The sequence below is a fragment of the Lontra canadensis genome, unplaced genomic scaffold, assembly GCF_010015895.1.
Source record: "Lontra canadensis isolate GAN:19392208 unplaced genomic scaffold, GSC_riverotter_1.0 scaffold146, whole genome shotgun sequence".
Classification (NCBI taxonomy): Eukaryota; Metazoa; Chordata; class Mammalia; order Carnivora; family Mustelidae; genus Lontra; species Lontra canadensis.
The window spans coordinates 3,089,136-3,103,340 of NW_022631140.1; the positions used below are offsets into that span (position 1 = coordinate 3,089,136).

The window sequence follows — 14,205 nt, forward strand, 5'->3', positions numbered from 1 at the left end:
GGCGGTGGCAACCCGAGATGCTCACTGAACTTCATTTAAGTCAGCCCCTCTCTTCCCAGCAGAACAGAAGTGGTACCTGCTCCTTACGTCACCGTTACCTGGTGAAATCTGTTCTTCCCTTTCCCTGTTCCTTCTAGTAAAACCAAGTTTCGCAGGCATGCTTTTTTCATTATGTCAACCAATGGAATTCTAGAGGCTAGGGTTAAAGACACAAATTCTCACAACCAGCAAGAGTAGGTAAGGAGAGGAAGCTGCGTTCTGCCCTTGGTGGCAAGAGCAGAATGATCCCATTCTGCCTCCAGAAACTATTCAGAGACTCTGATTTGTCAAGGCATTAATCTGAAAATCCTCGCAATATTGTCTATTTGTTTTCCTGCGTTGTAAGGACATGGATGAATATTTACTACTTTGACTTGTTCTCTTCTCTGAACTATTTGTAATGTTTGTCCCTAGAAGAGGTACCTGAACAAAGGAGTCACGCAAAGCACTGACTTCAAAAATTATGTCACGTCCTGGGAGATGTACTTTAACCACCAAAAAGAAATCTGGAGTTCTGGTTGTCTTACTTGATAATTTGTGGCCCTGAAAATGTTATAACTGACAGCACCATGTTCCTAAAAGGTAGAAACATGAGCATAACTTTTTGGTCTGGGCAGAAGAGAATGGTGGGTAGTCTCCTCTTATCGCACATGTGTGATGGAAACCGTGACTTTACTAGATTTACTACTTCGATCATTTGAGTATCTGTTTCAAGTGACCTGAACACCGGGAGACAGAAATACGCAGGACTCAAAGCACAGAGGTTAACAGTGTGGGTGTCCAGGCTCTGGCTTTACCATTTGCCACGTCCTTAGGTGTGTTCCTACTCCTTGCTGAGCCCATTTATTCATCTGTTTAATGGGTATAGTATTGGTTGAGAGGATTGAAAGGGGGAGCCTCTATAAAGCAATGACCGTGCACAAAGTAAGTGCTCAGTGAACGTGAACTGTTCTGTTATTTTTTTTTAAAGATTTTATTTATTTATTTGACAGAGATCACAAGTAGGCAGAGAGGCAGGCAGAGAGAGAGGAGGAAGCAGGCTCCCCGCTCAGCAGAGAGCCCGATGTGGGGCTCCATCCCAGGACCCTGGGATCATGACCTGAGCCGAAAGCAGAGGCTTTAACCCACTGAGCCACCCAGGCACCCCTTCTGTTATTTTTTTTTAAGATTTAATTAATTTATTTTATTTTATTTTTTAAAGATTTTATTTATTTGACAGAGACACAGCAAGAGAGGAACACAAGCAATGGGAGAGGGAGAGAGAGAAGCAGGCTCCCTGCCAAGCAGGGAGCCCGATGTGGGTCTCCATCCAGGGATCCCGGGATCATGACCTGAGCCAGAATCGAGACTCAGCCCAACTGACTGAGCCACTCAGGCACCCCAAAACTGCTCTATTATTAAACAAACCTCCGTGCCCTGCTTCTTTCCATCCTTGGAGAGCCAGCCTAGAGGAAGAGCTGCAGGGAGACAGAACCCCTTCTAGCTGGTACTTCCTGGTCTCATAAGAGCAGAGATCTTTCCAGTTAAGGGAGATGGGGGAAAGAAACCCACCTCTGTGGACATTATATTGAGACATTTGAACAGACTCGGCTCTGTGGCTCTGCAAACCTACCCTTTCATCCACGAAGCCCTTGGTCAATAGGCCGTGGATTCTGAGGAGTGTGTCCTCGTCAACGGGGCAGTGGTAGCGGCCCCCAGTGAGGGCGGCCAGGTTTCTCAGGAAGTCAGCTGCTGTCCTAGTCGGGAGAACAGAGGCGCTGGGACCAAGCCCGCTGACAGCCAGGCAAATTCCCTGCGGTGCCCCCAGCCTATGGGGAGCTCAAGTCTGTGGGCCTGGAGGTTCTGTGCCCTTGAGAACAGTCAGCATCACAGGTCCAGCCCCTGTCAGTTTATGGGCAGCGGCAGTGGCCGCAGGAAGTGGACTGACTGCTGTCACCAGTGAGCATGGAAACACACGGCCAGCCCACGGTCCTTAATCTAGCTAGTGCCTGCTCCTACGGGTTAGACCTGGTGGGGACACGGGTGTGACCTTCATGGAGCACGTGGTTTAAACAGAGCTCAAACACGCACCCAAGTCATCAAAGTTTTGCCAGTGACATTAAAGTCTTCTTCCAAAGAAGCAGAATCTCTCTGGTCTAACCCATGTTCCTCTACATTGATGGTTTATAAAAACAACCGTCACGATGCTACTTTAAGCTCTTTGCCCCTCAACATTCACCAGTGGGCTCCTGAGAAAGATCAGGATGGAGAAGACTGTGCGTGCCCGTGGGAATTGGCGCACATCCGCTTCCAGGCTGGAGAGAGTCAGGAGAGGGGGGTTCTTGGATGTGGACAGAGGGCTTTACTCTGGGGTAGCACCTGCTGGGGCCCTTCTCCTTTCTCACTTACGGGTTGGGGCCCAGGAGAGATCAGGGTCTAAGGGGAAGCCCTGGATGGGGCGAGTTGCTCAGACCTTGGCCCTCACACACGCAGCCCTGGGAGAGGAACACAGCTCGGACCCGGCTCCTTCCTGCCTACCTGCCTGAGCGGTTCAGGGAGATGGTGTGGATTTTCACATCTCTTTTCTCCTTGAGTCTTTGGACTTCGCTTAGAATAAGGCTGCAGCTTGTATCTGGCTTCCCATCAGTCAGGAGGTACAATCCTTCCACATCATGAAAACTGAAAGCTTTCTGAAAGAGTGCGCACAAACAGATGGTCTGGCTCAGGGACAGGTGCTCACCGGGAAAGGAGAAAACCAGCTACCTGCCGTGTGTCTGACTGGATCCCACTGGCTTGTCCGTGAAGAGCGAGAGGACATTCCCCCCCCACCCCTCACATGTCCACAGACCAAGGAGGCTGCCAAGGTTTAGGAGAAAGAGCACAGCCCACTTCCTGGCTGGTTAACCCCAGCGAGTCCCTTAACCTCTCTGAGCCTCCGTGTCTTCATCTATAGCGTGAGAACAAGAATCCCTTTCTTCCTTGGCTGTTCCGAAGACGAAATAAGGTAACCCTTATTCGATCTAAAACTGCTCTTTGTAATTTGAAAGCCTCCGGCTGTATCTGTATAGGGGGTGAGGGTATTTCTGTTTGGCTGCTGGGGCTGGGCTCCGTGGGAGGACTTGCCAGTAACGCTTGCAGGATGGAGGTGCCCCCCTGAGCGCCCAGGTGGGTCACCCACTGCATGGCCTCGTGGCATGCGGCGTCGGTGGTCTCCACCAGAGTGTCCCGCCACAGTCGCAGGTCCTCCGCAAAGCTGAGCAGGTTGAAGCTGGGGAGGCGGGGAGAGGAGGTGGGGGGCAGAGAGGAGGTGAAAGGGAGAAGCTAGAAGATGGCTGTCTGAAGTAACCCCGAGGACAGCATCAGGCCCCCTCCTGCGGGCTCCGGGGCCCCTCGGGGAGAAGGAGGAGACCACACACACTGAAGATTCCCAATGCAGACCAAAAGAGATTAACTTCCCACCTCGGCCCCTTCCAGCATAGGCGATCTCTGGCGAATTATTTAGCCTCTCTAAATCCTAATCTCCTTTTCTGAAAAAGGGGGATAATCCGACAATACCTCGTGGGGGCACGTGGGGGAGCTGTGAGGATTGAAGGAAATCATGCCTGGAAAGTGCTTGGCTTGTGGAAAGTGCTCAATAAGTGTTCAGTCTTATTAATAAGAAGGCGAGAAGGAGTCCCAGCCTAGGAGAGTCTCCTAGCGCCCACCTCTCTGCTTAGAGAAAACAAACAACCCCAAACGGCCCCCTCTTAAAAAATCAAGTTCAGCTGAAATCCACAATTCAAGGCCGCCTGGTGGTTCCTTGGCTCTGCTTGCAATGGTCCCCGGGCTCGAGATGGATTTCTAAAGGCTGCTTTACTTCTGCAACAGGGTGTGGCATTCTTTTTTTTTTTTTTTTTTAAGATTTAATTTATTTATTTCACAGAGAGAGATCACAAGTAGGCAGACAGGCAGGCAGAGAGAGAGATGGAGGAGGAAGCAGGTTCTCTGCTGAGCAGAGAGCCCGATGCGGGACTCGTTCCCAGGACCCTGAGATCATGACCTGAGCCGAAGGCAGAGGCTTAACCCACTGAGCCACCCAGGCGCCCCAGGGTGTGGCATTCTTGACTGCTCAGACAAGCTAGGCCTCCAGGCCTCGTGAAGGGTGAAGAGGGAAGCCCCACGAACTGGGCCCCCCACCCGCTCACGCCCCTGCCTCTCACCTGTCGCAGTGCTTCCGCAGCTGCTCCCAAATCAGCAGGATCAGCTCCGTCTTCACCTGCTGCAGCGCGGGGCCCACAGACCCCGACGTGTCCACCAGGATGCACACTCGGCTCTCCAAAACGGCCCCAAACAGTCGGCGGCTCCCTGCTCCGAGGTGGGGCAGAGGCAGGGAAGGAGTGAGGGGTCGCTCCCTCTCTGCCTCCCCAGGGGTGGTTTTCCTCACAGCAGCCGTCAAATAATATGCCTGTTGCCTGACTGGTCACTGATCAGATGTCAGCCCACTGGGAGATGGCCTTGGTGATGGCGCTGGTGGGCCGTCAGTTGTCCAGGGCAGAGCCAATCAGTGGAGTGGGCTTTGGGAGGTCAAGGTTTTAGCTCTGGCTTTGCCTGTGAGCTGTGATCACTTGCACAAGTGGTTATAATTGCTCTGGCCTTGGGGTGCCTGGGAGGCTCAGTCGGTTGAGCGTCTGCCTTCAGCTCGGGTCATGATCTCAGGGTCCTGGGATCGAGCCCCGCATCGGGCTCCCTGCTCAGCAGGAGTCTGCTTCTGCCTCTCCCTCCGCTCCTCCCTCCTGCTCATGCTCTCTCTCTCAAATAAATAAAAAGTCTTTTTAAAAAAATTGCTCTGGCCTTGAGTTTCCTCATTACTACCGTTAAGCGATGGGACAAAGTAGCGTGCCGGTATGGTTTGGAGCTAGAAAAGATGTTACAGAGCGTGGAGTCCCTTGCAGGTCAACAGAAATCAGCAGAGCCTGGCGCTGTGCCCTCATGGAGCTCAGAGTGGGGCAAGGAAGACAAATGTTAGATCAACAGTGTCCGGAGCACATCCTGGGGAGAATCTGAATTCCGTGGGTGAGCTACCCCTGCAGGTGGAGTGGTAGCGTGTGGAGGAAAGAGGTGGAGGTGTGGAGGGAACAGCCTGGGAAAGCCTGAGCCGGAGAGGGGGAGGAAAGCATGGCGTGCTCTGGGACCGAGAGAAAGCCCATGCAGGGAATCAGGACCACTGGGATGGAAAGACTCGCGGGGAGAGGGACAAGAAGTGAAGCTAGTGATGTGGTGAAAGGACTTGGGATTCATCCCAAGGGGAAAGAGAGGGCCAGTGGCTGGCCAGGGTCACAGAGACCGGTGGTGAGGGCTGACACTCACACCCACATCCTCTGACCCACACTGCAGTCAGGCAGCTGCTAGCCCTACCCTCCTGGCCCCAGGGCTAAATATGCAGGTCACCCAGGGGAAAGCCAGAGGGACAGCGGACGATGCATGCTGTCTTCTCCAGTCACACCTCAGGGACCTCACTGGAGGCAGCAGAGGAAACAACGGAAAAACTGCCACAGATAAGACAGGCTGCTCTCCAGGAAAAGGTGGACAGACCTGGCTGGACTCCAGCCCAGGAATCTGCCTCGACTCCTCTGGGCTGTTCTCTGGCAACCCTCATGTCAGCATGAGGACAAAAGGGAGACATCCTGAGGCATGGGAGACGTTCTGTGAGCATGGCTGGCCAGCCAGCCATCCGAGGGACCTCCAACCACATCCGCCCCGTAGGAGCTGGACGGTGGAAACACAGAGCCGGTCCTCAAGCCCTGTGGTTTTTGCCTCCACAATCTCTCGGATTCTGCCTCTGTCATCCATCTCCATCATCCCTACTTCTTCCAGCGGGCCCTAGTCTTTCGCCTTCCTTTAGCTGTCCTACTGCGAGGTTACCTGATTCCACTCCATCCCCTCAACAGTTCCACGCAGCAACCAGTGGGATCACTGCCCATGTTAACTTGATCACTTTCTCCTGATTCACAACATTCAGTGGCTTCCAGCTGCTCTTAGGACAAAAGACTAAGTCCGGGCATGGCCTCGTCTCTTTGGGATGGTCTCACCCTAACTCTCCCTCACTCTCAGCTATACCGGCTTCCTTTTTTTTTTTTTTTTTTTTTTTAATTTATTTAGAAAGAGAGAGTGTATGTGTAAGCAGGGAGAGGGGCAAAGGGAAAGGGAGAGATTGATTCTCAAGCAGACTCCTCACTGAGCATGGAACCCAATGTGAGGCTCGATCTCACCACCCTGAGATCATGACCTGAGCTGAAATCAAATGCTTAACCAATGGAGCCACCCAGGCACCCCTCACATTGGCTTCCTTTTAGTCTTTGTGTTCAGCATCCCCTCATTAACTGCCTCCCTAGCACCTCAGACATGCCTATCTTTCCTCTCTTTGCCCAGCTAACATCTACTCATTCTTCAGATCTTGGCTGAAATATCACCTCCTCAGGAAAGCCCTCCATGATTTTCCTGTCCAGGCCTGTCGCCCCCTTAAAGGCTCACCCTGCACCACGCCCATCTCCTCTCTATGCGTCACTCTTGTGACATTAGACTTATTTGTGAGACTCTTTAGTCAACGTCAACCTCCTAAACCGTATGCTCCACGAGCTCAGGGGCTGTGTTGGGTGTCGCCTTCCACCATCTCCCCAGGGCCTGACGGGAGAGCAGCCATATTGGTTGAATAGTGAATGAATGAGTGAATAAGTGAAATATCCCTGGATTTTGAAGTGTTGGTGGCATTTGAAGTATTAGGTGGCATTGGGGTGCGCACCTGTGTGTGAGGTGGGGACTCTGTTCACGGCGTGGAAGGCGGAAGGAGCAGCAGCCTCACTAGTCTTCACACCCTTCCCAGCAGCGAACATGCATTGGGATTGGAGAGAGGTGCGCGACCTCTTTGTCCCATGTCAGCCTCTGACCTGACAACTACACCTGGAGGGGCAGCACCCGCCAGCGGCTTTGGGAAGCGCAGTCATCGCTCTACTCCACGGCACATGGTCTGTTTTACCAAGTTCTACTGCAGAGGACTGGACCTAATGAATTTGCACAGGATCCTGAGGGCCTCCCCCTAGCGACCTCTATAAAAGGCTTCCTCTTTCCTTCTGCCTGTTGTCCCAGGAACCCTCCAGGCCCCAAAGCTTCAACGCCCCCGCTACCGTCCAACTCGAGCTATCTACCTGGCCTCTCGGACTTGATGCTTCTGGCCATCTCTTGCTCCCCAGCCCACCCTTCTCTAGGATGGGAGCCTGGCTCTTCTGGGCCAGCCCTCCTGTTTGCCTGCCCTGAAGAGGCCTTGGTGCTCTTTGTAAAGAACAAGGGGACTCTTCTCTGTCAGGACCCCCTCCCATAACTACCTTCATTGACCCCTGTGGGGTCCAGTCAATACTGAGTTGAGCCTCTTGAGGGTGAGCACCTCGGTCACATCCAGGAAGGCAAGGGGTGGGGCACGTGGCCTTGCAGGATGGGCCTGGACAGGCCTGCGTTCTCTCTGTGCCCTTTGACCCACGCTCCTCCCTGACATCCGGCAGCTTGCCCGACCTCGGAACCCAGAAATCATGTTGTGCCTTGATGACCCTCCTGGCCTCACCCCTGACCTGACAGTTTGTGCACCTGACCAGGGCAGGACTGGCCCTGGTCCCTGGGGTTGACCTTGCACTTCCCCTCATGCCCTTCCCACCCTCCAGGATGGCAGGCAGGCTCACCGGACAGCAGCCACTGCAGCCTCTGGACATAGCGCCTCATCACCTTCTCTAGGCACGTGATGTACGCTTCCATTTCCCTGGGCGTCCAGTGGATGTGTCTCACTATCCCCTGAATCAAGGCAAGCCAAGGCAGACGGCCCTCTGTCAGCTACGTCTTCAGATCCCCATCACCCCCATAAACGGTTCAGTCAGTTGTGGTTAATAATTTCTAAAACGTCTATTAGGCATTATATATTCACTTATAGGCTTTTTTCTTTGATCAAACTACCAGATTTATCATTCTAAAAGGAGAAGGGGAGTTGGGATGATGGTTTTGTGCCAAATATGGTCACTGTGATAATAAAAAAACATAGCGTCTCTAAATTTTAAATTAGAAAACCCTTAATGGTAGGACAAGAAGTCCATAAATGTCAAACTAAAAGATGACCACAGATAGAGAAGAGGACAGACAGTATGATAAAACTCCCTTATAAAATCTTTCTGGTGAATAATTTTGAACTTGGTGGCTACTTCTGGCTTTCTAGTTTCCCCTAATGTTGATAATGTCTTATCAAATGGCAAGGGTAGAAAATGGGGTCTTCTAAAGAAAGAACGCATGATTCGTTTTTCATTTGTACTAAACCTCCTTGTTCCAGTGCCAAAACAAAGAAAAAAAAAACTACCTCCAAACTACAAACTAGAGAACACCGTCACCTCACCCCTGGAGTGGAGAGGGAGAGGGAAGCCCCCAGTCTCTGCCATCCTGATAGAAGCATCAGCAGAATTGGGGTACAGACTTCTGGTGAGCTCTTCAGCTGCTGTCCATTCTCAGCTACTGTCTCCAATTCCCATGCTGTGGAGCGTGTCTAGCTCTGGGGGGTGGGGTCGGGCCCTCCCCGGATTGACTTTTCCTCCAATGGGATCTGCATTTTCCATTTGCCAAGAGCCATCCCACTTTGTGGATAGAAGCAGGAAGAGAGGCCGTGGCCCAGACATGCACATGGAGTTCCCCCCAACACACTGGCCCATCACAGTGGCTAATCACAGGGAGAGGGTGAGAGTAAGGGAATGAGAGCAACAAAACCCACAACTCACGTTGATTTCTATGCTGGGCAGGATGCTGCAGTATTTGGCTGACACCAGCCCCTGGACTGACTTCTGATGAGTACAGCTGGGACCCATGTATCTGGAGATTTCCATATTCAGTTTTCTTAGCCCATAATTTGCTACCCACTTGAGAATAAAAGAAAGAACTATTATCTTGGGTAATAGAGGCTTAAATGAATGATGGTCTGATTCATCTACTAAAACCCTGTGTTTGAAATCTGTCTCGTGCTTAAAATGTGAGGTTCTTAAGTCCTCACCGGGCATCCGTGGCTTGTGGATTCCTTCCCCTGCACTGGGGTGAGAGGCACAGGAAATACGGGAATGGGGAACACCATTTACTGAGCATCTGCTACTTCCAAGTCTGGTGGACGTTCCTGGTTCACCAGGATCTATTTCAAGCCTCTCCCACAAAATTCCACTGGAAAGCCATGATTGGCCTGAAGTTCAGACTCTAAACCAATGAGGATAACCTGAGCCTCTTTGTCTCCATGAGAGATACAAGGATGGGCAGGATCACCGCCATCAAGCATGGCTCTGGCATTAGCCCCATCAGAACCAAGCTCAGACATTTAAAGAATGGCTGTGGGGAGAAAGATGTTCTACCTTCAGGATAGGAACAGGAAGGGGAATTTCTGTTGCTTGCACTCAAAAAGATGGACACCACTAAGTGATCTATACAAAATAGACTTCAATAGTCATCAATTCTATCAGAAAGAAACAACTGTCTTCATTTTTACAAATGAGGACACAGAGATTGAGTGTAGCTAAATGACTTGCCCAAGGTCACCGAGCGAGGAAGTGGCAGGTCCAGGTTTCAAACGTAGGTCTACTTAACTCTTTCCCCACCCACATTAAGCAGTCATTGTAAGCAGGTTTGTCCCCACTTCCAAGTACGTCCATCTTTCTAGAAGTGGAAGATTGGTGGAAGGAATTATTGCCTCAGGGACATGTGCTGGTGCTGAGGACCTCGTACCTCTTGGCTTGAGCAAACTGTATCCTTCCTGGGCAACTGGATGGACGTGCTAACCCTTCGTATGCCCCTTCCTTGAGGGTACTTCTTGTATACGAAGCCTAGGAAAGACAGGGAGGTTATCCTGTACGCCTCCCCTCCCTCCACTCTTCTTCTCCTCCTCTCCCCACTTTGGCTTCCTTTTGCATGTTAATTTCTCTGTCAATCAAATCAGCTGGAGAATTCCTTAGGGGCAATTTACTGAAAGGTAGAAGGGAGACTGTTGGGGGAAGCAGACGGTAACCTCCCCTCTCCACACCTCAGTGAATCGTTACTAGGATTTCTACCATTTCGCAGTAATCAATGGTGGAGCTGTAGGGACCGGAGGACACTCATCTCCACTCCCTTCTCAATTTCCCCATCAGCCTGAGAGTGGAGGACATTTCCTCTGATGGATGGAGGGTGAGTAGTGTCAAGAATTTGCATGCTCCCTTCCCCAGGCTGGGAGACCTGAGTGGCTTGAGGGTAGGCACTGCTGCCCATGTCCTGGGACAGCTGGAGAAAGTCTCCCTCCCACGGGGCCTGCTGGACCCTACAGTTCCTACAGGGCGACAGAGCTGTTCAGACGTTTGTGTAGTCTCCAACTCACCCACGTTATTCCCCGATTCTGTATAAAAAAGGGAGAGAGAGGTCTCTGCTTCCCTCCACATGGTCTTCCTCCTCCGTTTTGCAGGCCCTTCTCTCGTGGGCCAGGCTGCAGCTAGGGGACAAGAGGCCTGTCGGCTGGAGCAGTCTCGTGGGGTCACGTGGCGACACTGTCCAGCTTTGTCTTAGAGACCTGTGGATTCCAGCTCTGCTGTGCCCTCGAAACTGGGCGCCAAGATGGCTTTGAGGTCATTTGGGATGACCCCAAGCCTTCTGGCCTCCCCTGGAGCAGCAGCAGCTGGAGTGGCCCTTTACCCAGCACTGATGTATCCCAGGTGGGGTGCTAAGAGCTTTCTGGACCCCTGCCTCATTTTAGCCTCCCAGCGCCCCAGGTTACAGACAAGGTAAGAGGGGCTCAGAGTCCATCAGGGCAGAGCCAAGATTCTACCCAGGTCTTGCTGACTCCACCGCTCTGCTCAGGACCATTCTGCCAGGTCTCTGACCTTGGAAATAAGACACATGACCTTGGTGCTATGAGCTGAATACTTTAGGAAACATACTGATGCCGGTCACGAGCAGCTGGCCCTGGTCATTATCCATAGCCCACCTGGGCCTACATGTCTTTATCAGTAAAACAGGGAACGGAGAGATGAGCTGTCCCACGGGCTTTCGATGGGACAATCTTAGCGGAAGGGCTGGCCCGCGGCCGCCACTCAGGATCATCCATCACTTCAGTGACTCCTAACTAATTCCTCCGCCGCCGCCGGGCCTGCCGCCCCTCCCCCCACCAACCTCCCCCAGCGGGCCTCACCTGGTGGGACGCCTGCTCTGCCGCTGGGGGGCCGCCAAGTCTGAGTGTGCAGTGGGGAGCTCTTCTCTCTGTCAGGGTCATCTTTAAGGCTCTAGAAAACAGGCGGTCTTTCCCATCAGTGGCCTGGTCTCCGTGACAGGCCCAGACTGTGTGTAGCTTACTCCCATTCCAGGGGCTGCGTGTCCAGGAGGCTCTGTCCACACAGGCACTGTCCTCATTCAAAGAACTCACCAGGTTCCAGGAGCCAGCCCAGAGACCTCGCCTTCCCCGGACTTCCCAAATTCTGGGATGAAACCCCAGTATCAAACTGACCATTAGGAACCTGTGAAGGGAGGGGGCCATCGGGAGCAGAATCTCGAACACGTTGGTCCCATCTCCTGCTGCAGATGTAGAGGAGGACTGCGGGTTTTGAGGTTAAAAAAAAAAAAAAGTGTATGCATGTGTGGGGGGGGTGTGTATGTGTATACATGCGTGTGTGTGTGTGTGTGTGTACGTGTGTGTGTTTAATAACAGCGAGGGAGGCATGCTAGGATGGCCATGGGATTTGCCAGACTTTTCTTCAGTTACCTGCCCTTCTTCCCGCTGGACTGGGATTTTGGGGCCTCCAGCATAATAAACAACCTCTCAGGTAAGTTCCGTGGCCTATTGGGCACGTCCGTTCTAAGGGGAGGAGTTCTTCCTCCCTGGGCACAAGGGGAAAGTGATGATGGTTGAACAAAATCACCCGGGGCCCTGGACCAGCTCACATGGCTGGGCGAGCTGTTGTGGAAGAGGCCTGGTTGCTGTCCCCACTGAGGGAGCCCCCAGCCCTGTTTCCAGGAGGCTTTTTGGAGGCCTTGGTATGGCCTGAGCCTCCTCCTGCTGAACCAGCTCAGGAGGCAGCCCCCACGACTCTCGGGTTTCATCCCAGAATTTGCCTCAGGGCTGGCTCCTGGGACCTGGAAGAGTTCTTTGAATGAGATGGCAGTAAGCTACACGGGATCCAGACGGATTCCCTCTTCCTGCAAATGCACTGTGTTCACAAGGACCTGTGGGTCAGTGACGTGCTGAAGGGCTCCGGATATCTGCCTTCCAGATATCTGGCTTCCAAGCACTGGAGTCGGGGTCCTCTGAGGTCCCTCTGATTTCTGCAGTGCGGTGGACATTTTACGCAAGACTGATGTGACAGGCTGTGATGGGGATAAGGCCCGAGCAGGCACGGGCCCACCCTCAGGGTCCTACGAGGCCCTGCCAAGCCTTAGGCAGCAGGAGCCCATTACGTACCCTTTGCCCCCGAGACCCCCTTCTGGATAAGCCCTCCTGCCTTACAGCCGTCAGATGTCTCGGTGGGTGCCAATTCCACGGAGTCCTGACTACTGGCTCGGGAGTAAAGCTGAGATAGCCAGGCAGAGTCAAAGGTGGATGGCGAGGAGGCCAGAGATGCCCCCAGGGCTGAGAAGCAGGTCCCCCTGAGGAGCTCCTCCCCCATAAGGTCAGGGCTGGAGGTACTCTGGGGACGCTCACCCCTGAACACCCTGACTCCACCCCTGCTGGGCCTGGGGTTTGGGGGCCTGGCCCAGGCCATTGCAAAATCTAGGAAAGACCAGGAGACAAGGTGGCAACAAAGTCCTCTGTGTGTAATTAGGGAGGGGAGTCAAACCATTCTGGCCACTGAGGCAGCTGCGGGTTTGGAAGAAAAGACTTTTTTGGGCTGACTTCTTTGCTTGAATGTTTTTGGTTTTTCCTTCAGGAGAACAGCACTTTCCAGTTCTTTTCCAGACTGTTTCTTCAGGGAAGACACCAGTAAGGCACACTGCACGGGGAGATTGGGAGGGTTAGCAGCACCCCCGCCATGGTGTGCCTCCAAACAGGTGACACCCCTCCACACACACCCCCCCACACACACACATACACACACAGCAGGAGAGACTGGGTCCACTGGGGCCTCTGGACTCCTCTTTCTTTCTTTCTTTCTTTTTTTAAAGGTTTATTTATTTATTTATTTGACAGAGAGAGATCACAAGCAGGCAGAGAGGCAGGCAGAGAGAGGGGGGTGAAGCAGGCTCCCCGCCAAGCGGAGAGCCCTATGCGGGGCTCAATCCCAGAACTCTGGGATCATGACCTGAGCCAAAGGCAGAGGCTTTAACCCACTGAGCCACCCAGGCGCCCCTCGACTCCTCTTTCTATCCCTAGAATGTCTCCTGGGGCTGAAAGCACTAGGGATTGATCCTATTAATAATATGCCCCATGTACTATTGGGATGCCTCAGGCACTGAGCTAGTCAATGCCTGGGGGTCTCAAACCCTCTTGCCAACAAGGCATGCCAACTCTGCTTTTAGGGCAAGGGCTATCTTAGCTCCATTTTACAGACAAGGAACTCAAAGCTCCATGAGTTTAAGGGATGTGCACAAGGCCACACTACTCATATGTAGAGGACCTTCAATTCAAACCCAGGTGTGTCTGGTTCCAAGACAGTGCTTTCCCTACTCAGACCCAGCGCGCGCCACATACGCCCATCGGCTCCCCACATACCCCGGGCCAATGTTGGCAGAATAACGTTTAACACTTGGTGCCTTTTGCCAACACGTTTCTCTACTGCCTGAAAGCTGCCCCAGGGATTCTCCAAGCAAATGAAGTTTGTATGTTGAATGTAAATCACATCCTAGGAAGGGTGGGTTGAACCGTTACTGCCCACTAATGCTTTATAAATGTTTGTCAGATGAGGGAACAGACTAAGGTGCACTTGAGAAGGAGTAAGAAAAGCACCAAAGCAGCGTCCCTCCAGGGAGGGCAGCTGGGGCGTGGCTGGGGAGCCACAGATGAGCCATGGAGGCTGTGGAGGGAGTGAACCCGAAGCCATGGCCCTGCCCTCCCAGGAGCTCACGCTGTGGTCAGGGGGATGTCGCCCTGCAGTTGGCGGCAATGAAAATGCCGAGTCAGGCTGAGTCTCCTTCATGGGTTCTTCCTCCCTCCCCACCTTGACCGTGATCCCCTTCATGCTATGTGTCTAC

At 52.7% G+C, this 14,205-nt stretch overlaps 1 protein-coding gene across 4 annotated transcripts in view; it reads right to left on the reverse strand.

Moving 5' to 3' along the window:
• The window catches only part of VWA3A (von Willebrand factor A domain containing 3A), a 64,602-nt gene that overhangs the window by 1,313 nt on the left and 49,084 nt on the right, over positions 1-14,205 (reverse strand). For all 4 annotated transcript variants that reach the window (XM_032844022.1, XM_032844021.1, XM_032844023.1 and 1 more), the window contains 10 exons: positions 12,855-13,007; positions 11,216-11,306; positions 10,409-10,519; positions 9,784-9,881; positions 8,799-8,936; positions 7,725-7,833; positions 4,218-4,362; positions 3,142-3,286; positions 2,557-2,708; positions 1,652-1,775 (listed from right to left, as the gene is read on the reverse strand). In XM_032844022.1, the coding sequence (XP_032699913.1) occupies positions 1,652-1,775; positions 2,557-2,708; positions 3,142-3,286; positions 4,218-4,362; positions 7,725-7,833; positions 8,799-8,936; positions 9,784-9,881; positions 10,409-10,519; positions 11,216-11,306; positions 12,855-13,007 (1,266 nt within the window). The remainder of the gene's footprint in view (positions 1-1,651; positions 1,776-2,556; positions 2,709-3,141; positions 3,287-4,217; positions 4,363-7,724; positions 7,834-8,798; positions 8,937-9,783; positions 9,882-10,408; positions 10,520-11,215; positions 11,307-12,854; positions 13,008-14,205) is intronic.